Consider the following 22,568-nt stretch of genomic DNA (forward strand, 5'->3'; position numbering starts at 1 on the left):
CTGTTCTGTTTTGGGTCACCACGATGTCCCTCATGTCCCCACAGTGTCCCCAACAGGACCCTGTTGTGTCCCCAGTGACCCCAAGAGGACATCAGGGGACACTTGGACCTTGTTGGGGACTCTGAGGGGACACCCAGGCCGTGTGGGGACCCTGAGGGGACATCAGGGTCCCATTGCGCACATCAGGGAGACATTGGGGACCCTGCCCTGGCTCCACAGGAAGGGGAGCAGTGACGTCACCTCTTCCTGCTTCCCCCATCCAGCCGCGCCACATTCCCATGTGCCCACCTGGCCAAGGGTCACCTTCTGGGGACAGTTGAGGACATGATCCAGTTTTATATCAATGATGATCCCGCCAGCCCCAGTGCCTGTGGGGTGGCCGAGAGGTGCCAAAGAGTCATCGAGGACATCCCAAGGCTCATTCAAACCCCAGAGAGTCGCCAGAGCGTCTCCAAGGTGTCCACAGTGAGCATGGAGCTCCAAGAGGTGCTCCAAGGGAGGGGGGTGGAGGGAGAGGGAGACAGAGGGCACACTGTGGGGGAGGGCCCATGGGGTGGGGAGGGGGAAATGCGGAATGGGGGGACACAAGGGGTGGCAGGAGGGGATAAGGGATCACAAATGGGACAGGAGGGAGTGACAGGAAGTGGAGACATGACCAAAGGGGGGAGCGGACACGGGGGCTGGTGGCAGGGTTCAGAGAGGACAACAGTAGGGGCAGGGGGCTGAAGGAGCCACGAGCAGAGGGGCAGGGGGTGGCAGAAGGAGTAAGAGTGTGACAAAGGGACTGAGGGGACAAAGGAGACCCCCTGGGGGCATGGGGGCACGGCAGGAGGCCATAAGTGCCACCAGGTCCGTGACACCTCCCCTGTCCGCTCCACATCTGTCCCCAGCCCTGCTGCAGCCACAGGTCGCTGTGGTGGCCATCGTGGGCGAGCTGCTGGCCACCCTGCCCAGGCGGGCTGAGATGATGCTGCTGCCTGTGTCCCCATTGCGCCTGTACTCAGAACTGGAGAAATTCACCCGGGAGCTCCGGTCCACCCTGTACAGCATTGATGACACCTGGTGGCGCCGCAATGTCACCACCGATGAGGATGACCCTCCCACCTCCCTAAGCCAGGCCCTGGCCACCTACAAGAGTGCCCCAAGGAACACCGAGAACCCTGTGGCAATGGCAGCCAGCGAGTGGCAGTCAATGGCGATTCACCTTGAGGTCAGTTGGGAGAGTCTGGCCAGGAGGGCCACCTGGCTCCGCAACACCTGCAGAGAGGTGGTCACTGAGGCAGCCAATATGGTGCCCACGGCCACCACCTGGGCCAGGGAGCTGCAGCACAAGGCTGCCTGTGATGGGACAGCTCAGGAAAACGTGGTGGAGCTGGGTCAGGCCCTGGGCAGGGAGGAGGGGGCGGAGGTGGTGGCCGGGTTTGAAGCGCCGGTGAGGAGAGATGCCAGGGTGGCTGTCAGCTGGGCAGCCAGGGCCAGCATGGTGAGACAGCGGGTGGAGGTGACCCTGGGGCTGCTGGAGCGCTTGGCGGCCGCGTGTGATGCAGCCACTGCCTTCCCCCGGGAGCTGCAGCGCCTGCTCGAGGGCATCAGGGCTGCCCTGGAGGGGACAAATGAAGCATCCCCCGACATCCCTGAGGACTTGGTGGCCAAGGTGGCTATGGCCAAGCGGATGTGGGAGGCCAACGCCCGCCTGGTCAAGGATCACCTGGTGGGGACAGTTCCAGACACCATCAAGTTCTTGTTCAATGGTGACCCCGCCAGCCTCAGTGCCTGTGAGGTGGCCGAGCGGTGCCAAAGAGCCACTGAGGACATCCCAAGGCTCCTTCAACCCCTGGAGAGTCCCCAGAGCATCCCCAAGGTGTCACCAGTGATCATGGAGCTCCAAGAGGTGCGATGGGTGGGGGGAGGGGGACAAGGGGACAGGTGGGGAGCAGGGGGTAGCAGAGCAAAGAAAACACTGGCAAAGGGACAGAGGGGACAAAGGAGATCCCTCAGGGGCAAGGGTCCACCCCAGAAGGCCGTTAGTGCCACCAGGTCTCTGACACTTCCCCCCCCCTCCCCAGCTGTCCCCGGCCCTGCTGCACCCGCCACAGGTCACTGTGGTGGCCATCCTGGGCGAGCTGCTGGCCACCCTGCACAGTCGGGACAAGGTGATTTTGCTCGGGTCTGCAGTAAGCCTCTATAGGGACCTGGAGGAATTCACCAGGAGGATCCGGGTCACCATGTACTTCACTGATCACACCTGGTTCTGCCACAATGTCACCTCCTATGATGATGACACTCCCACCTCCAATGATGATGCTCCCAACTCCCTGAGCCAGGCCCTGGCCGCCTACAAGAGCACCTCAGGGACCTGTCGGAATCATGTGATAATGGCAGCCAGCAAGTGGCAGGAATTGGTGGCCACGCTCGTGGACAGGTGGGCCGAGCTGTCCAAAAACGCCACCAAGCTCCGCAACACCTGCAGGGATGTGGCCACCAAGGCAGACGACATGGCGACCATTATCCAGGCCAGGCGCCTGCAGGACAAGGCTACCCATTATGGGACAGCTCAGGAAAACGTGGTGGAGCTGGGTCTGGCCCTGGGCAGGCAGGAGGGGGCCAAGGTGGTGGCCGGGCATGAAGTGCCGGTGAGGAGAGATGCCAGGGTGGCTGCCAGCTGGGCAACAACGGCCACCATGTTGAGACAGCAGCTGGAGGCGGCCCTGGGGCTGCTGGAGCACTTGGTGGCTGCGTGTCACGAAGCCACCGCCTTCCCCCGAGAGCTGCAGTGGAGGCTCAGGGACATCGAGGCCTCTGTGAAGGGGACAAATGAGGCATCCCCTGCTGTCCCTGAGGACTTGGTGGCCAAGGTGGCCGAGGCCGAGTGGCTGTGGGAGGCCAGCCACCACCTGGCCAAGGATCACCTGCTGGGGACACTTCAAGACATCATCGACTTCTATTTTGATGGTGATCCCACCAGCCCCAGTGGGGTGGCCGAGCGGTGCCAAAGAGCCATTGAGGACATCCCAAGGCTCCTTCGACCCCTGGAGTGTCCCCAAGGTGTCCCCAAGGTGTCCCCACTGAGCATGGAGCTCCAAGAGGTGCGATATGGGGGACAGGGGGACAGAGGGGACATTGGAGGGGAGGGAGCACGGGGATGGGGAGGGAGAATGGGCGATAGAGAGGACGTGGGGCTGGCAGGAGGGGACAGGGAGTCACAAAGGGGACAGGAGGGAGTGGCAGCAATGGGGGAGGTGACAGACAGGTGGAGGGGAAAGGGGGGCGCCGTGGCAGTGGGGGATGAGGGGACAGTGGGAGAAAGGGACACATGTGGTGGCAGAGGAGACAGCAGGGTGTGGCAGGGGTTATGAGTGTGGTGGCAGTGGGTGGCAGCAGGGACAAGACGCTGACAAAGGGCTGGAGGAGAAAAAAGGGACCCCTCGGTGGCAGGGGGCCACCCCAGGAGGCCACAAATGCCACCAGGTCCCTGACACCTCCCCTGCCCCTCTGCAGCTGTCCCCAGCCCTGCTGCAGCCACAGGTCACTGTGGTGGCCACCCTGGGCATGCTGCTGGCCACCCTGCCCAGGCGGGACGAGATGAAGGTCATGTCCGCATTGCACCTGTACTGGGACCTAGTGGACTTCACCAAGGAGCTCTGGGTCACCCTGTACCGCATTGATGACACATGGTGGCACCACTATGTCACCTCCCATGATGATGATCCTGTCACCTCATTGAGCCAGGCCCTGGCTGCCAATGAGAGCAACCCATGGACCCCCCGAAACCATGTGACAATGGCAGCCAGCAAGTGGCAGCGGTCAGTGATTGTTCTTCTGGAGAGCTGGGCCCGACTGGCCAGGAAAGCCACCAAGCTCCACAACACCCGCAGGAGGGTGGCCACTGAGGCAGAAAGCATGGTGGCCACTGCCACTGACTGGGCATGGCTCCCGCAGACCGTCGCTCACCTTGATGGGACAGCTCAGGAAAACATGGAGGAGCTGCATCTGCCCCTGTTCAGGGAGGAGTTGGCCAAGGTGGTGGCCGGGCATGAAGATCGGGTGAGGAGAGATGCCAGGGTGGCTGCCAGCCGGGTAACCACGGCCACCATGGAGAGACAGCGGCTGGAGGCGGCCCTGGGGCTGCTGGAGCGATTGGTGGCTGCATGTCACGAAGCCACCACGTTCCCCCGGGAGCTGCAGCGCAGGGTTGGGGACATCGTGGCCACCCTGAAGGGGACAAATGAGGCATCCCCCAATGTCCCTGAGGACTTGGTGGCCAAGGTGGCCGTGGCCGAGCGGCTGTGGGAGGCCAACGCCCGCCTGGCCAAGGATCACCTTCTGGGGACACTTCAAGACACCATCAAGTTCTTGTTCACTGGTGGTCCCACCAGCCCCAGGGGTGTGGTCGAGCGGTGTCAAAGAGCCATCGAGGACATCCCAAGGCTCCTTCAACACTTGGAGCGTCCCCAAAGTGTCCCCAAGGTGTTCCCAGTGAGCATGGAGCTCCAAGAGTTGCGACAGGGTGGGGTGGGGTGGGGCGGAGGGACAGCAGAAGGGACACTGTGGGGGAGGGTGCAATGGGGCATGGGGGGGACATGGGGTGTGGCAGGAGGGGACAGCAGTGGGGCAAGGGGGTGGCAGAGGGGACAGCAGAGGGGGCAGGGGGCTGGAGGAGCTATGAGGGGAGGGGCAGGGGATGGCAGAGGGAACAAGAGGCTGGCACAAGGATGGAGGGGACCAAGGGGATCTCTCAGGGGCAGAGGGCCACCCCAGAAGGCCGTAAATGCCACCATGTCCCTCTTACCTCCCCTGTCCCCTCCCGAGCTGTTCCCAGCCCTGCTGCAGCCACCAGTCTCAGTGGTGGCCATCGTGGGCGAGCTGCTGGCCACTCTGCCCAGGCAGAATGAGTTGATTCTGCTCAAGTCCTCAGGGCAGCTGTACTTGGACCTGGACAAATTCACCATGGACCTCAGGGAGACTATAGGGTGCATTTGTCATATCTGGTGGCGTGGCGATGTCACCTGCGATGATGATTTCTCTCCAACCTCCCTGAGCCGGGCCCTGGTTGTCTACAAGAGCACCCCATGGACCATATGGTTCCATGTGGCGATGGTGGCCAGCAACTGGCAGGGGATGGTGGCTGACCTTGTGAAGAGCTGGGCGCAGCTGGCCAGGAGGGCCACCCAACTCCGCAACACCTGCAGGAGGGTGGTCAATGAGGCAGCCACCAAGGTGGCCATCCCCACGGCCCGTGCCAGGGAGCTGCAGGACAAGGCTGCCCATGATGAGACAGCTCAGGAAAACATGGTGGAGCTGGGTCAGGCCCTGGGCAGGGAGGAGAGGGCCGAGGGTGCACATGAAACCCGGGCAGCCACCAGTCTCAGTGGTGGCCATCGTGGGCGAGCTGCTGGCCACTCTGCCCAGGCAGAATGAGTTGATTCTGCTCAAGTCCTCAGGGCAGCTGTACTTGGACCTGGACAAATTCACCATGGACCTCAGGGAGACTATAGGGTGCATTTGTCACATCTGGTGGCGTGGCGATGTCACCTTCGATGATTTCTCTCCAACCTCCCTGAGCCAGGCCCTGGATGTCTACAAGAGCACCCCATGGACCATATGGTTCCATGTGGCGATGGTGGCCAGCAAGTGGCAGGGGATGGTGGCTGACCTTGTGAAGAGCTGGGCGCAGCTGGCCAGGAGGGCCACCCAACTCCGCAACACCTGCAGGAGGGTGGTCAATGAGGCAGCCACCAAGGTGGCCATCCCCACGGCCCGTGCCAGGGAGCTGCAGGACAAGGCTGCCCATGATGAGACAGCTCAGGAAAACATGGCGAGGACATCCAGGCCGCCATGAAGGGGACAAATGAGGCATCCCCCAATGTCCCCGAGGACTTGGTGGCCAAGGTGGCCATAGTCGGGGGGCTGTGGGAGGCCAACGCCCGCCTGGCCAAGAATCACCTGGTGGGGACAGTTGATGACATCATCAAGTTCTATTTTGATGGTGCTCCCGCCAGCCCCAGTGCCTGTGGGGTGGCCGAGCGGTGCCAAAGAGCCATCGAGGACATCCCAAGGCTCCTTCGACCCCCTGAGCGTCCTCGGAGCATCCCCAAGGTGTCCCCAGTGAGCATGGAGCCCCAAGAGGTGCGACATGGTGTGTTGGGGGGGGAAGAGAGGGACACAGGCGGATCGGGACACGCAGGGTGGCAGAAGGGACAGTGGGTGGTGGCAGGGTCTACGAATATAATGGCAGGGGGTGGCAGAGGGGACAGCAGAGGGGCAGGGGCTGGCAGAGGCTATGAGGGTAGGGGCTGGCAGAGGGAACAAGAGGCTGACAAAGGCATGGAGGGGACAAAGGGGATCTCTCAGCTGCAGGGGTCCACCCCAGAAGGCCGTGAGTGCCACCAAGTCTCTGACACTTCCCCTGTCCTCTCCACAGCTGTCTCCGGACCTGCTGCAGTCACAGGTCACTGTGGTGGCCATCCTGGGTGAGCTGCTGGCCACCCTACCCAGGCGGGACAAGGTGATTTTGCTCGAGTCCTCAGGGTGCCTGTACTGGGACCTGGTAGCCTTCACCGAGAAGCTCCGAGTCACCCTGTATTGTATTGATGACACCTGGTGGCCTGGCATTGTCACCTCCGATGAAGATGACCCTCCCACCTCCCTGAGCCAGGCCCTGGATGCCTACGAGAGCACCAAATGGACCACCTGGGACCGTGTGACATCGGTGGCCAGCAAGTGGCAGGGGCTGGTGGCTGTAGTTGAGGAGAGCTGGGCCCGGCTGGCCAGGGCAGCCACCAAGCTCCACAACACATGCAGGGAGGTGGTCACTGAGGCGGTAGAGATGGCAGCCACGGCCACCACCCAGGTCACAGAGCTGCAGGACAAGGCTGCCTGTGATGGGACAGCTCAGGAAAATGTGGTGGGGCTGGGTCAGGCACTTGGTGGGGAGGAGGTGGCCGAGGTGGTGGCTGGGCATGAAGCCTGGGTGAGGAGAGAGCCTAGGGTGGCTGCCAGCGAGGCAACAACGGCCACCATGGTGAGACAGCAGCTGGAGGCGGCCCTGGGGCTGCTGGAGCGCTTGGTGGCCGCGTGTGACGAAACCACCACCTTCCCCCGGAAGCTGCAGCGCCTGCTCAGGGACATCAAGGCCTCTGTGAAGGAGACATATTTTGAAACCCCTGCTGTCCCTGAGGACTTGGTGGCCAAGGTGGCCGTGGCCGAGCGGCTGTGGGAGGCCAATGCCCGCCTGGTCAAGGATCACCTGGTGGGGGCAGTTCCAGACACCATCAAGTTCTATTTCACTGGTGGTCCTGGCAGCCCCAGTGCCTATGGGGTGGCCGAGCGGTGCCAAAGAGCCATCGAGGACATCCCAAGGCTCCTTCAATCCCCGGATTGTCTCCAGAGTGTCCGCAAGGCATCCTCAGTGAGCATGGAGCTCCAAGAGGTGCGACCGGGTAGGGGGAGAGGGGGACAGAGGGGACACTGGTGGGGGAGGAGGCATGGCGGGGGAAGGGGCAACGGGGAGTGAGGGGACAGGGGGGCTCGTCAGGGGTGGCAGTGGGGACAAGAGACTGACAGTGTGACCGAGGGGAAAAAATGACCCTTCAAGGGCACAAGGGCCACTGCAGGAGGCCATAAGTGCCACCAGGTCCCTGACACCATCCCTGTCTCCTCCCCAGGTGTCCCATGGAGCCCCAAGAGGTGCGACATGGTGTGTTGGGGGGGGAAGAGAGGGACACAGGCGGATCGGGACACGCAGGGTGGCAGAAGGGACAGTGGGTGGTGGCAGGGTCTACGAATATAATGGCAGGGGGTGGCAGAGGGGACAGCAGAGGGGCAGGGGCTGGCAGAGGCTATGAGGGTAGGGGCTGGCAGAGGGAACAAGAGGCTGACAAAGGCATGGAGGGGACAAAGGGGATCTCTCAGCTGCAGGGGTCCACCCCAGAAGGCCGTGAGTGCCACCAAGTCTCTGACACTTCCCCTGTCCTCTCCACAGCTGTCTCCGGACCTGCTGCAGTCACAGGTCACTGTGGTGGCCATCCTGGGTGAGCTGCTGGCCACCCTACCCAGGCGGGACAAGGTGATTTTGCTCGAGTCCTCAGGGTGCCTGTACTGGGACCTGGTAGCCTTCACCGAGAAGCTCCGAGTCACCCTGTATTGTATTGATGACACCTGGTGGCCTGGCATTGTCACCTCCGATGAAGATGACCCTCCCACCTCCCTGAGCCAGGCCCTGGATGCCTACGAGAGCACCAAATGGACCACCTGGGACCGTGTGACATCGGTGGCCAGCAAGTGGCAGGGGCTGGTGGCTGTAGTTGAGGAGAGCTGGGCCCGGCTGGCCAGGGCAGCCACCAAGCTCCACAACACATGCAGGGAGGTGGTCACTGAGGCGGTAGAGATGGCAGCCACGGCCACCACCCAGGTCACAGAGCTGCAGGACAAGGCTGCCTGTGATGGGACAGCTCAGGAAAATGTGGTGGGGCTGGGTCAGGCACTTGGTGGGGAGGAGGTGGCCGAGGTGGTGGCTGGGCATGAAGCCTGGGTGAGGAGAGAGCCTAGGGTGGCTGCCAGCGAGGCAACAACGGCCACCATGGTGAGACAGCAGCTGGAGGCGGCCCTGGGGCTGCTGGAGCGCTTGGTGGCCGCGTGTGACGAAACCACCACCTTCCCCCGGAAGCTGCAGCGCCTGCTCAGGGACATCAAGGCCTCTGTGAAGGAGACATATTTTGAAACCCCTGCTGTCCCTGAGGACTTGGTGGCCAAGGTGGCCGTGGCCGAGCGGCTGTGGGAGGCCAATGCCCGCCTGGTCAAGGATCACCTGGTGGGGGCAGTTCCAGACACCATCAAGTTCTATTTCACTGGTGGTCCTGGCAGCCCCAGTGCCTATGGGGTGGCCGAGCGGTGCCAAAGAGCCATCGAGGACATCCCAAGGCTCCTTCAATCCCCGGATTGTCTCCAGAGTGTCCGCAAGGCATCCTCAGTGAGCATGGAGCTCCAAGAGGTGCGACCGGGTAGGGGGAGAGGGGGACAGAGGGGACACTGGTGGGGGAGGAGGCATGGCGGGGGAAGGGGCAACGGGGAGTGAGGGGACAGGGGGGCTCGTCAGGGGTGGCAGTGGGGACAAGAGACTGACAGTGTGACCGAGGGGAAAAAATGACCCTTCAAGGGCACAAGGGCCACTGCAGGAGGCCATAAGTGCCACCAGGTCCCTGACACCATCCCTGTCTCCTCCCCAGGTGTCCCCTCCTCAGTTGCAGGCGCTGGTGGCTGTGGTGGCCACCCTGGGCGAGGTGGTGGCCACTGTGACTGGGCCACAAAGGGGCAAGTTCCTGCACCCATCTCCAGACTCCCTGCATGAGGACCTGAAGAACTTCACCCAGAACCTCTGTAAGATTCTGTACCATGGTGATGTCACCTCCCTGGGCCACCGTGGTGTCACCTCCCTGGGCCGGGCCCTGGCCGCCCTCAGGGCAACCCCTGACACAACCTGGGCTGATGTCAGAGCCGAGGCCAGCGCCTGGTGGGAGTCAGTGGCCAAGCTTGTGGACAACTGTGACCAGCTGGCCAGGGAGGCCACCAAGCTCCGTGACGCCTGTGGGAAGGTGGTCATGGACCAGCAGCTGATGGTGGCCCTGGACACGAAGGAGGTGGCCTGGGAAATGGCCACGCATGATGCCCAGGTGGCAGCAGTCACCAACAAGGCCATGGGAAAGGCTGTGGCTGCCACCAGGAGGGGACATTGGGCCGAGGTGGCCCTGGGGCCGCTGCAGCGCTTGGTGGCTGCGTGTGACAAAGTCACCTTGTTCAACTGGAACATGGAGTGGCGGCTCAGGGACATTGAGGCCGCCCTGAAGGGGACAAATGAGGGGTCCCCTGATGTCCTCCAGGACATGGGGGCCAAGGTGACCAAGTTTGAGTGGTTGTGGGTGGCCAGCGCCCGCCTGGCCAAGGATCACCTGCTGGGGACACTTGGGGTCATTTACAACATCCTCTTGAGTCCCTGTGGTGACCATGGTGGCCCCATTGGCCCCAGCAGCCGTGTGGTGGCCAAGCGGTGCCAAAAAGCCATTGAGGACATCCCAAGGCTGCTGTGGGGACAGTGATACCACCACTGTGACCTCACTGGGGCAATGATGTCACTGGAGAGTCTTGTGGACACTTGAGTGCCACCAGCTCCTCGTGTCACCAAGAACCCTTTGAATACCCACCAGCCTGGGACAGAACGGGTGCCACCAGGCTGGTGGTACTGCCATCTCCCTGGTGCCACCTGTGCGCTGTCCCCATGTCCCTGCATCCCCACAGAGGGGACACAGGGGTGGCGGGAGGGGACAGGGCGTCTCTAAGGGATAGAGGGGACAGCAGAGCCCTCAAGGAGGGGACAAGGGGAACCCCGGGAGGTCACAAGTGCCTCCAGGTCCCTGACACCTCCCCTGTCCTCTCTCCAGCTGTCCCCTCCAGAGCTGGAGGTGGTCATGGACATGGTGGCTGTCGTGGGCAAGGTGGTGGCCACTGTGACCGAGCCATACAGGGGCAAGTGCCTGCACAAGGCCCCAAACTCCCTGCATGAGGACTTGAGGAGATTCACCGGGAGCCTCTGTAGGACCCTGAACCTGCCTGTGCCACCGTGGTGTCCCCTCCCTGGGCTGGGCCTTGGCCACCCTCGGGGCCACCCTGGGACCACCTGGGCTGATGTCAGAGCCGTGGCCAGCGTCTGGCAGGAGTCGGTGGCCAGGATCATGCACAGATGGGCCCGGCTGGCCAGGGAGGCGACTGAGCTCCGTGCCACCTGCAGGGAGGTGGCCACTGCAGAAGCCACAGTTGCAGCCACCGCCCAGGACAGGAACTGGCAGGACATGGCCACCTGCTTGGGGACAGCGCAGGAAAACACGGTGGCCACAGAACAGGATCTGCCACTGGCCCTTGACAGGGAGGAGGGGCCTCGGCAATGGCTGCGCTTGAGGCCCGGGTGGCGGCGGCCACCAACAAAGGGCTGGTGGCCACCGTGGCCATGGGAGCGACCGTGGTGGCCAAGAGCCAGGTGATGGTGGCCACCAGGAGGTGAAGGTGGCCCTGGGGCCCAGGTGGCAGCAGTCACCAACAAGGCCATGGGAAAGGCTGTGGCTGCCACCAGGAGGGGACATTGGGCCGAGGTGGCCCTGGGGCCGCTGCAGCGCTTGGTGGCTGCGTGTGACAAAGTCACCTTGTTCAACTGGAACATGGAGTGGCGGCTCAGGGACATTGAGGCCGCCCTGAAGGGGACAAATGAGGTGTCCCCTGATGTCCTCCAGGACATGGGGGCCAAGGTGACCAAGTTTGAGTGGTTGTGGGTGGCCAGCGCCCGCCTGGCCAAGGATCACCTGCTGGGGACACTTGGGGTCATTTACAACATCCTCTTGAGTCCCTGTGGTGACCATGGTGGCCCCAGTGGCCCCAGCAGCCGTGTGGTGGCCAAGCGGTGCCAAAAAGCCAGTGAGGACATCCCAAGGCTGCTGTGGGGACAGTGATACCACCACTGTGACCTCACTGGGGCAATGATGTCACTGGAGAGTCTTGTGGACACTCGAGTGCCACCAGGTCCTCGTGTCACCAAGAACCCTTTGAATACCCACCAGCCTGGGACAGAACGGGTGCCACCAGGCTGGTGGTACTGCCATCTCCCGCAAGATGACATCAGCAACATCTTCAATTGTGATTCCAACAGCTCCAGCACCTGTGTGTGGTGACCCTGAAGTGCCAAAAAACCATCGTAGACATCCCAAATCTGCTGCAGGGATGGTGATGTCACTGCTGTGACATCATGGGGGCAGTGACATGATTGGGGGCATCGCTGGTGTCACCTGTTCCCTCCACATGCAGAATTTGAGATGAATTTGGGGAATTTTTGGGTCATAAATGACAATTTAATAATTGCCTTCTGCAGTTCTGCATTGGCTTTTGCACTTTTTTATTGGCTTTGCAATTTTTTATTCTCTTTGGCACTTTTGTATTGCCTATTGCAAATTGTTATTGTTCACCAGCAATTTGATATGGTATTTGATGTTGATATTGATTATGGATGATTCCTTGTAGCTGCTGGTTGGTACAATATAATCTATCCGTTTATGTGTGCACCGTACAGCCTATAAATAAATAAATAAATAAATAAATCAGTGTCCTCTATATAAATCAGCGTGGGCTGATCTGAACTCTGTGTCAGACACGTTACTTGACCCCTGTCACTGTCATATTTTCTGAAAAATCCTCTTTGCCCAGGATTCTTCTCCTGGAAGCTGAGAAGCCTCACAGAAAAAAGAGGTCCTCCATCTTCTGCTGTGATGGTAGCACTTTTCTATTGGTTTAGAGTAGAGGCAGACTGTGTAACATAGGTGATAGGTATTGGAAAATTATTGTAAATAAAGTACATGTATTTTTTAGTAGAAAAAGATAACACCGTCCTGAGGGTGGTCAGTGTGCCACGAACCAAGGTCTGCTAGACCTCAACAGGTCAGGAAAAGAATGTCACAGATAAGGAAAAATAAACAACCTTGAAACCAGAGCTGAGGAATCCCGACTCCTTCTTTGATCGTGGGGCTGGGAAAAAAAGAGACTTTCTAACACCTTGGGGTCATCTTGACCACAGAGACTCCGACACTGGCGTCCCTGGGTGGGCATGGGCTTGCCTGCCCAGGCCACTGAACATAAGACATCGAATCCCAGCCCGAGAAGAGGCACACCATTGGAGAAAGATTCCTGAACAGACAACTTGACCTCTGCTGAGACAAGTCACTTGAAACTCGACCTGGAAATGAGGAAACCCAGAAGGCACCTGGGAGTTCCTCACCTGAGATCTGCTGGCCAGTGACCAGGAAAACCTCTGGATCAATTTTGCAGATGACGCAGCTTTTTGTAAGAGGGGTCAAAATTAAGAACATGGTGGGAGCTTATTCCCAGGAGCAATTTAGCATCTTGTCCACCCTACCGAGCATGATGGCCACATATCCTGTGGAAATTCCTGAGAAGGAACTCAAGGATCTTTTGCTATGGGTTCTCTGTCATTACCCACATTCAGAATCCCGTTTGTTGTTTGGGCCAGGGTTTTGGCAAGAAATCAACAGACACCTTTATCATTGTCCTGGTTCAGGGAAAATGTGGGACATAACCCCCAAAGGGGTTCCTCTAGAAAAGCAGATTCAATTGGCCCCTCCCCCCGACTGGTTCAAGAGAAAATACCTCCTTGGAGAAAAGTGGAAAAAACCCTGTTTATTAAACAATAGAACCCAAACAATATTAAACAATAAAACCTCTTGCTGCTCCAAAAGAGATGACAAACTCAGTAAAGTCCCTTCCCTGGACTGCAGCTTGGCTCACTCAGTCTCTGATCAGTCCCTGCGGTGCCGGAAATGCCGCAACCCAGGCCCGGCCTTGTGGGCCACAGATGTGAGCTGGCGCTGCTCTTCTGGTGTTCAGATCAGAGCAGTTTAAACAGGTCCAAAGAAAAGGGAAGAAAACCACAGTCCAGAGAACTTCCTTGCCTTGGCTAGCTAAAACTAACTGAAAGACAAGGAGAGCTCTGTCCCGCTGTCTGTCCATCTGCAGACAACACAGTCCAGGAGGAGGAATGTGGAGGAGTGAGTGCAGTGTCTGTAAATGAACTGCACGCTTCTTCTCTCCCCCCTTCACTCTCTGGAACAAGTCTTAAAGGTGCAAAAGTTATTGTTTGGTATAAACAGAACAAGACAACTGGGGATAAAAGCATCGTAGAGTCAACCCAGAACAGGTGGGATCCCTTGGACTATGTAGCCCCACCAGCTCTGCGTCCTAACTATCAAGCTACCCCCCACCCTTAACTCCCAGCCTCCTGCTTCTCAAAACCTATCTTTATCCTCTCCAGTGATCCCTGCTTCTCCTCTATCTCCTCAGGCAATCTCCAGGACATTTTTACCTCCTCCAACTCCCCCATATATATCCACCCCTTGATGCTTTACCCCTCTGCCTCCTACCCCCACTAACTTGCAGCATGCTCAACCTGTAAGTCAGAATACAACACCTTTCCCTGAGAAAATTCCCTGGATATATCTTCCAACCTAACAACTGCACCCTCCTAAAACCATAACAAAGAATCAGTGAGCCAGTCAAATGACCCTTCAGATGCTGGCCCTTACTGTAATACCAGATCAAGAAGTGGTGTAAGGGCAGAGGCAAATCAGGACAGGCTGTTTCCTCTGAGGGAAGCTCTACTAGGTGGCAGAGGTAGGAGGATTAACTCCAGCCCAAAAATATAAACATCTATTGGTCATAGCTGGCCACCTCATCCACTGAGTTGAAGCCATCCCCACCAGAAGGGAGACAGCCCAAACCGTGGCAAAAGTTCCCTTGGAATAAATTATTCCAAGATACGGGCTAGTAAATATTATTGATTTGGACTGTGCCCACAACTGACCATCTCACCCACTGTGTTGGAGCCTTCCACATGAGGAGGGAGACAGCCCAAACCGTGGCAAAAGTTCCCTTGGAATAAATTATTCCAAGATACGGGCTAGTAAATATTATTGATTTGGACTGTGCCCACACTTTACATCCAGTGTTCTGCAACAAATCACCAGAGCCCTGGGAATAAAGTGGGAGTTACACACCCCTTGGCACCCTCAGATTTCTGGGAGGGTTGAGAGGATGAATCAAACCTTAAAGAGTATCTTAACCAAATTGGTCTTAGAAACCCAATGGGATTGGGTCAAATGTTTACCACTAGCCATAGTACAAATTAGAACAAGAGCCAGAACAGATTTAGGGGTCTCTCCTTATGAAATGTTGTTTGGGCTGCCTTTCTTGCTAACCCCGTATAGTATTGGGGAATATCTAGAGGCAGGAACAACAATGCAGAAATAGATATAAACATTAGCAACAACCCTAGGAGAACTAAGGGAAATGGGCTACCCTCACCAAACTTTTTCCCTGGACTGTAAAATACATGGTATTAACCCAGGAGACTGGGCATTGATTAAATGATGGAAAACCCTCCGCTAACTGCTTGCTGTAAAGGCCCCTTCCAGGTGCTGCTTACAACGAACGCCTCAGTAACAACAAAAGAACAGGAGTGGACTCATGCAAGTTGAGTGAAGGGTCCAGTGTGTGAAAAATGCATATTTTATGATCAGTTTTTCACAAATATTAAAATGATTGTTACATATGTTATGTTTAGAAAGTTATGCTGTATTAATTTTTTTAAGTAGTGTGTTAAATATAGTTTTAGGTTATACCATAATGTTAAAATAGAAACCATGCTTTGTAAGATACTTTTTTTTTAAAAGAGAGTAATAAGGTACTAGCACTGAGATAGCAGCCACAGGACACCTAAATCTTACAAAAAAAAGAAGTTATTGCTCCATTACCAGAAGAAACTAACTTCTTTCCACCTTGCTCAGCCCTGAAGACCCTGTCAGGATTCAGAGGAAGAAGCTGACACTGACCAGACAGAATCCTTTGTTTGAATGGAATTTATGGATCATGTAGGTGATGTATGAATATGCAACAGGCTATGGCTTTTAAGGGTTAATCCTCTGTTAACGTGTGTCCATTTTTGGACTTCTTTTGCCCAGAAAGAGATACCTGGACCATCTGTAACTCTTTTTTCTTATTATCTCGTATTGTCCCAATCCCAATTGTTCAAACCTTTATTACTTTAATTATATTACCATTTTTATAACCATTTTATTACTATTAAATATTTGAAATGCTAAAAACAAGAGATTGGCATTTTTCAAAGGTACAACCCCCAGCTGAGGCAAGCAAATGGACTATAGCCAAAAGAAAGGATAAAGACTTGAAACTGGTCCTGAGGAAAACACCGAAAGAAGCGCAACTCTGAACACAAGCTCCAACGGGAAACATCCACAGTGTCATCTGTATATCCTTCAAGTTTGTTCATGTATGTTATGGTCATAAAGTTCAAGTTTTGTTTAGCTAAGGGTTGAGAGACAAAATAACATCTCAGTTTCTGGTACTGTTCCATAGAGCACTCTCCTTGCGACTCTAATTGGGACCAAATTGAGGTAAGTGATTTGGTAGGATAAGGGTGATGGCAGAATGTCTCCAGAAGAAGGGAAAACCAGAGGTGGGAGGAAAGAATGGATCAGGAACTCCCTCCAGGTTTGAAACAGGTCCTGAGGAAAACACCGAAAGAAGCACAACCCTCAACTCAACCTGCCATGGGAAACAAAGACATTGTTATCTGTATATCCTTAAAGTTTGTAAATGTTGGTTATAATGATAGTTATAGTGTAAGTTCCAGTTTTGTTCAGCTGAGAATTGGCAATCAAAAGAACATCTCAGTTTCTGGTACTGTTCCATAGAGCACTCTCCTTGTGACACTAATTGGGACCAAACTGAGGGAAGGGAGTCGGTAGGATAAGGGTGATGGCACAATGTCTCCAGAAGAAGGGAAAACCAGAGGTATGTGAGGCACAGTACAGCTGGTAAGTATCACCTATCCACGGGCAGGGGTGGGCCCCGAGGGGACAGGGGGGGCAAGTGTGTGTGTGTGGGGGTGTTTGAGATGGGGCTAGCAGCCCAAGTGGCTCAGAGCCCCGAAATTAGTGTGGACATTCTACTACCATGGTTCTGAGATCTCCATGAGGAGACCTGCTGGGAATGGAGGAAAGCGAAAGAGAGAAGTGAGGCGAAAAAGGGAACTGAGGCACGTGAGGCGGCCCCCAACCCCCCTTGTTCCAGCACCCGGGGACAGTAAGGACAAAGGAGAGGGGGTAGACTCATGCAAGTTGAGTGAGAGGTCCAGTACAACCTCCAGCTGAGGCAAGTAAATGAACTAGAGCCAAGAGAAAGGATAAAGACTTGAAACTGGTCCTGAGGAAAACACCGAAAAAAGCACAACCCTGAACACAACACCCCATGGGAAACATCTACATGCTTAACTGTGTATCCTTAAAGTTTGTTAATGTTGCTTATAATTATAGTTATAGTAGAAGTTCAAGATTTGTTCAGCTAAGAATTGATAATCAAGATAACATCTGAGTTTCCAGTACTGTTCCATTGAGCACTCTCCTTGTGACTCTAATTGGGACCAATTGAGGGAAGGGAGTCAGTAGGCTAAGGGTGATGGCAGAATATCTCTAGAAGAAGGGAAAATCAGAGGGGGGAGGCAAGACTGGATCAGGAACTCCCTCCAGGAAAAACTCTCAAGGCACTATGAAAACCCCTGTGGATCGAGAGGTGAGGAGGCCAGCCCGTACCAGACTCCCTCTGGTAGCAATGCTACTGCTCACTCACTTCAAAGGAAGTGGAGGAAACACTTGTGAGAAGTGTTCCTGTCCCTTGTATAGCCAGCTTGTAACGGGCCAATCAAGCACCTTAAACCTTCATGCAAATGAAGGATCCAAAAAGAAACCAATCCAAAGGGACAAAAAACAGGATCAAAAGAGTCTTCAGAGCCACTGAATTTGTGCCACTCCATCTGGGACATTGGGGACATCACTGCTGAAGGATATTGCTGCTGAAGCAGACCCAGCAGCGGCATTGCAGCATCCTCAACAGGAAAGCTCCCGCTCGGCCCGTGGGCCCCCTTGCTTTAGGCCTTTCTTTTCCTTATAATAAATACTGAAACCACTTTAGTACTGGGAGCCTCCTCTCGTTTTTAACAGCTCGGGGACTCTGCTGGGATACAACCTTGCCCAACCAGGCCGCCTGGGACCTTGCGTTGGCATCTGGGAAAATGGCCTGAGGCACACGTGAGGCACAGTGGAAAAGGTAAATATCACCCATCCACGGGCAGGGGTGGATCTGAGGGGACAGGGGGGGCAAGTGTGTGTGTGTGGGGGTGTTTGAGATGGGGCTAGCAGCCCAAGCGGCTCAGAGCCCCGAAATGAGTGTGGACTTTCTACTACCACGGTTCAGAGATCTCCATGAGGAGACCGGCTGGGAACGGAGGAAAGCGAAAGAGGGAAGTGAGGCGCGTGAGGCCCCAGCCCCCCTTGTTCCAGCACTCGGGACCAATAAGAACAAAGGAGCAAGGGTGGACTCATTCAAGTCAAGTGAAAGGTCCAGTACAACCTCCAGCTGAGGCAAGCAAATGAACTATAGCCCACAGAAAGGATAAAGACTTGAAACTGGTTCTGAGGAAAACACCGAAAGAAGCACAACCCGGAACACAAACCCCCACAGGAAACATCTACATGGTTTTCTGTATATCCTTAAAGTTTGTTAATGTTGGTTATAGTTATAGTATAAGTTCAAGTTTCTTCAGCTGTGAATTGACAATCAAAAAAAATCTCAGTTTCTGGTACTGTTCCATAAAGCACGCTCCTTTTGACTCTTATTGGGACCAAAATGTGGGAAGGGAGGCGGGAGGATAAGGATCATGGCAGAATGTCTCCAGAAGAAGGGAAAACCAGAGGAGGGAGGCAAGATTGGATCGGGAAACCTTCCGGGAAAACCTCTCAAGGTACCAAGAAAACCCCTGTGGATCTGACCCATTGAATTTGTGCCGCTCCATCTGGGACATCGGGGACATTGCTCCATCGTTGCTCAAGGAGACCCAGCACCGGTGCTGCAGCATCCTCGACAGGAACACTCCTTCTCAGCCCACGGGCCCCCTTGCTTTAGGCTTTTCTTTTTCATACAATGAATTCTGAAATCAGTTTTAGTACTGGGAGCCTGCTCTCATTTTTAACAATATGAAATTCAGGATTCCCTCCCCAAAAGGTCCCTGAGTGTCCTCCCTGATTTTCCCTGAGTGTCCCCAGACTGTCCCAGCATTCACCTGAGTGTCTCCAGAGTGTCCCTGAGTGTCCCTGTGTGTCCTCTCTGCATGTCCCTGAGTGTCTTTAGTGACATCACCCCAGGAATGTCCCATCAGCATTTGGGACAGTAGCTATGAAAATTCCCAGAAAATTCCCCAGATTTGTCTCAAATCCCCTGTGGGGAGGGGAGCAGGTACAGGTGACAGCAGTGATGTCCCCAGTGATGTCACTGCCACGATGATGTTGCAGTGGTGACCTCACTGTCTTGAAGGACTTCTTCGGGATGTCCTCCATGGCTTTTTGGCACCGCTTGGCCACCGCATGGCTGAAGGGGCCACTGGTGCCACCATGGCCACTATAGGGACTCAAGAGGAGGTCGTGGATGTCTCCAAGTGTCCCCCTGCAAGTGATGCTTGAAGAGGCAGGCACCGGTGACCCACAGCCACTCAAACTTGGCCACCGCAGCCACCAAGGCCTCAGAGATATTGGAGAGCACCTCATCTATGCCCTCCAGATCAGGTTCAATGGCCCTGAGCCGATGCTGCAACTGCCAAAAGAACAATGTGGCACTGTCACACACATCCAACAAGCGCTCCAGCGGCCCCAGGGCCACCTCTGCCCAATGTCTCCACCTGATGGCCACCCTCGCCTGGCTGGTGGCAACCACGTCTTCGTCCATGGCCTCTTTGGTGGCTGCCACAACATGGGCATCCTGTATAACCCCTTCTGAGGTGTCCTCAGCCCTGTCCAGGGCCACCATCAGCTGCTGGGCTGTGGCCACCAGGTTGTCCCCAGCTGTCCCCATGCAGGTGTCCTTGTCCTACTGGTCTCTGGCCCAGGTGATGGCCACAGCGGGGGCTGCGTGCATGCAGGTACCATGGAGCCCAACGGCCTCCTGAACCAGCCATTCCCAGCTCTCTTTGAGCTTGGCCATCAACTCCTGCCAGGCCTTGGCCATGGCTCTCACATTGGCCCAGCTGGCCCCTGGGGTGGCCCTGAGGGTGGCCAGGGCCTGGCCCAGGGAGGTGACACCAGGGTGGCCCAGGGAGGGGACATCGCCGTGGTCCAGGGTCTCACAAAGGCTCTGGGTGAATCTCTCCAGGGCGAGGGCAGGAACATTGGGGACACACGCCACTGCACGCCCCTGTGTGGACTGGTCACAGTGGCCACCATCTAACCCAGGGTGGCCACCGAGGTGACCTGCCACTCCAGCAGGGACAGGAAGGGCTGGGGAGGGGACAGGGGAGGTGTCAGGGACCTGGTGGCACTTGTGGCCTGCTGCAGTGGCCCCTGTGCCCTCCCGGGTTCCCTTTGTCCCTTCCCTGGGGGCCTCTGTTGTCCTCTCTCTCCTTTTGTCACCCTCTCATCCCCTCTGCCACCACCTGCCATCCCCTGCTGTCCCCTCTGCCACCCATCTGCCACCCTTGGTCCCCTCCACCCCTCTGTCACCTCTGCCCTTCCTGCCACACCCTCCTGTACCCTCTGTCACTCCCATATCCCCCCATGCCACGATTGTTGCACCTCGCAGGGCTCCATGGCCACTGGGGACACTCCAGAGACACTCTGGGGACACTCCAGGTGACACTCCAGGGACACTCTGGGGACACTCCAGGTGACAAACACACCTGGGTGACAGTTGGGGACACGCAGGGATGTGGTGCGGCTGAATAGGGGAAAGACGAAGAGGTGACGTCACTGACCCCCCGGCTGTGGGGCCATGGCAGGGTCCCCAATGTCCCCCCGATGTCCCAAACGGAACTCTGATGTCCCCTCAGGGTCCCCACATGGCCCTGGTGTTGCCCCAATGTTCCCCACAATGCCCAAGTGTCCCGCAATGTCCAGATGGGGACACCAGGGACACACTGGGGTCCTGTTGAGCACCTTGGGGACATCCCTGTGTCCTTCCCTTGGGGATACTGGGGCCACCATGACTTTCCCTGTCCCATTTTGGGTCACCACGATGTCCCAGATGTCCCCACAGTGTCCCCAACAGGACCCTGGTGTGTCCTCAGTGTCCACAACAGGACATTGGGGGACACTTGGACCTTTTTGGGTACCCTGAGGGGACACCGGGGCCATCTGGAGACCATATGTGGACATAAGAGGTCCTGTTGGGGATATCAGGGGGCCATTGGGGACCCTGCCCTGTCCCCACGGGAAGGGCGGGATGGTGACGTCACCTCTTCCTACTTCCCCTTTCTGGCCGTGGCAAGTTCCTGCTCGTCCCCAACTGCCACTCGGGCGTGTTTGTCACCTGGAGTGTCCCCAAGGCATCCCTGGAGCATCCCCAGCGGCCAGGGAGCAACTCGAGGTGCGACAATCCCAGAGTGTTGGCGGGGAGGGGACAGTGGAGACACAGGGGTGACAGAGGGGACACAGGGAATGGTGAAAGGGGGCAGTGGTGGAAGGAGGGGACACAGGGCGGCAGGAGGGGACAGGGGGTCACAAAGGGGACAGGAGGGCATAGAAGAAAGGAGGAGGGAGACAGAGGCGTGGAGGGCAGGACAACAGGATGTGGTAGGGGGTGGCAGAGGGGAAGAGGGGGTGAGAAAGGGACAGAGAGGACAGCAGAGTCCTCCAGGGAAGGGACATAAGGGACCCCTCAGTAGCAGGGTGCCACCCCTGGCGTCTGTAAAAGTGCCACCAGGTCCCTGACACCTCTTCTGTTCCCTCCCCAGCTGTCCCCAGCCCTGCTGCAGCCACAGGTCACCGTGGTGGCCATCCTGGGCGAGCTACTGGCCACCCTGCCCAGTCGAGCTGAGATGATGCTCCTGTCCGCAGTGAACCTGTACAGGGACCTGGTGAAATTCACCAGGGACCTTCGGACCACGCTCTACAGCATTGATGACACCTGGTGGCACTACATTGTCACCTCCGATGATGATGACCCTCCCACCTCCCTGAGCCAGGCCCTGGCCACCTACAAGAGCACCCCAGGGACCACCCAGAAGCATGTGACAATGGCAGCCAGCCACTGGGAGCAGCCAGTGTCTGTGCTTGAGAATGGCTGGGCCCGGCTGGCCAGCGCAGCCACCGAGCTCCACAATGCCTGCAGGGAGGTGGTCAATGAGGCGGCTGCTGAGGCAGCCACCGCCACTGCCCGGGCCAGGGAGCTGCAGGACAAGGCTGCCCGTTATGGGACAGCTCAGGAAAACATGGTGGAGTGGGGTCTGGCGCTGCGCGGGGAGGAGGGAGCTGAGGTGCTGGCCAGGTATGAAGCCCAGGTGAGGAGAGATGCCAGGGTGGCTGTCAGTGAGGCAACCAGAGCCACCATGGAGAGACAGTGGGTTGAGGTGGCCCTGGGGCTGCTGGAGCGCTTGGTGGCCACGTGTGCTGAAGCCACCGCGTTCCCCAGGGAGCTGCAGCGCCTGCGCAAGGACATCGAGGCCGCCCTGAAGGGGACAAATGAGGCGTCCCCCAACATCCCCGAGGACTTGCTGGCCAAGGTGGCCCTGGCCGAGCAGCTGTTGGAGACCAACGCCCGCCTGGCCACCCGTCACCTGGTGGGGACACTTCCAAACACCATCAAGTTCTATTTTGATGGGGATCCTGCCAGTCCCAGTGGCTGTGAGGTGGCCGAGTGGTGCCAAAGAGCCATCGAGGACATTGTAAGACTCTGTCGATCTGCAGAGCATCCCCAAGGTGTCCCTAAGGTTTCCCCAGTGAGCATGGAGCTCCAAGAGGTGAGACAGGAGGGGGGAGAGTGGGGCACAGAGGAGACTGTGTGGGGGGATGGGGCAATGGGGCATGGAGGGGACACAGAGAGGGTGGCAGGAGGGGACAGGGGGTCACAAATGGGACAGGAAGGAGTGGCAGGAAGGGGGGAGGGGACACGGGGGGAGAGGGGGC

General features: G+C 57.2%; 2 protein-coding genes across 2 annotated transcripts in view; both read left to right on the plus strand.

The window, feature by feature from the left end:
• The first annotated feature begins 709 nt into the window (after positions 1–709).
• The window catches only part of LOC120505111, a 27,731-nt gene continuing 5,872 nt past the window's right edge, over positions 710–22,568 (plus strand). Inside the window, exons 1-2 of the mRNA XM_039715340.1 lie at positions 710–1,891; positions 21,398–22,402. Coding sequence (XP_039571274.1) covers positions 815–1,891; positions 21,398–22,402 — 2,082 coding nt within the window. The 5' untranslated portion in view covers positions 710–814. The remainder of the gene's footprint in view (positions 1,892–21,397; positions 22,403–22,568) is intronic.
• LOC120505115 lies at positions 7,827–11,634 on the plus strand. Its single transcript, XM_039715345.1, has 3 exons — positions 7,827–8,989; positions 9,225–9,668; positions 11,070–11,634. Exons 1-3 carry the CDS (start codon positions 7,841–7,843, stop codon positions 11,490–11,492), a joined length of 2,016 nt encoding a protein of 671 aa, XP_039571279.1. The 5' UTR covers positions 7,827–7,840; the 3' UTR covers positions 11,493–11,634.

This window comes from Passer montanus, unplaced genomic scaffold (genome assembly GCF_014805655.1).
Source record: "Passer montanus isolate IOZ18808 unplaced genomic scaffold, ASM1480565v1 scaffold325, whole genome shotgun sequence".
Lineage (NCBI taxonomy): Eukaryota > Metazoa > Chordata > Aves > Passeriformes > Passeridae > Passer > Passer montanus.

Coding starts and splice junctions, on each gene's coding strand:
- LOC120505115 (XM_039715345.1), top strand. CDS start 7,841: ATGAGGGTAGGGGCTGGCAGAGGGAACAAGAGGCTGACAAAGGCATGG. Junction 8,990..9,224: donor TGAGCATGGAGCTCCAAGAG/GTGCGACCGGGT, acceptor TCTCCTCCCCAG/GTGTCCCCTCCTCAGTTGCA. Junction 9,669..11,069: donor TGGCCACGCATGATGCCCAG/GTGGCAGCAGTC, acceptor CCTGGGGCCCAG/GTGGCAGCAGTCACCAACAA.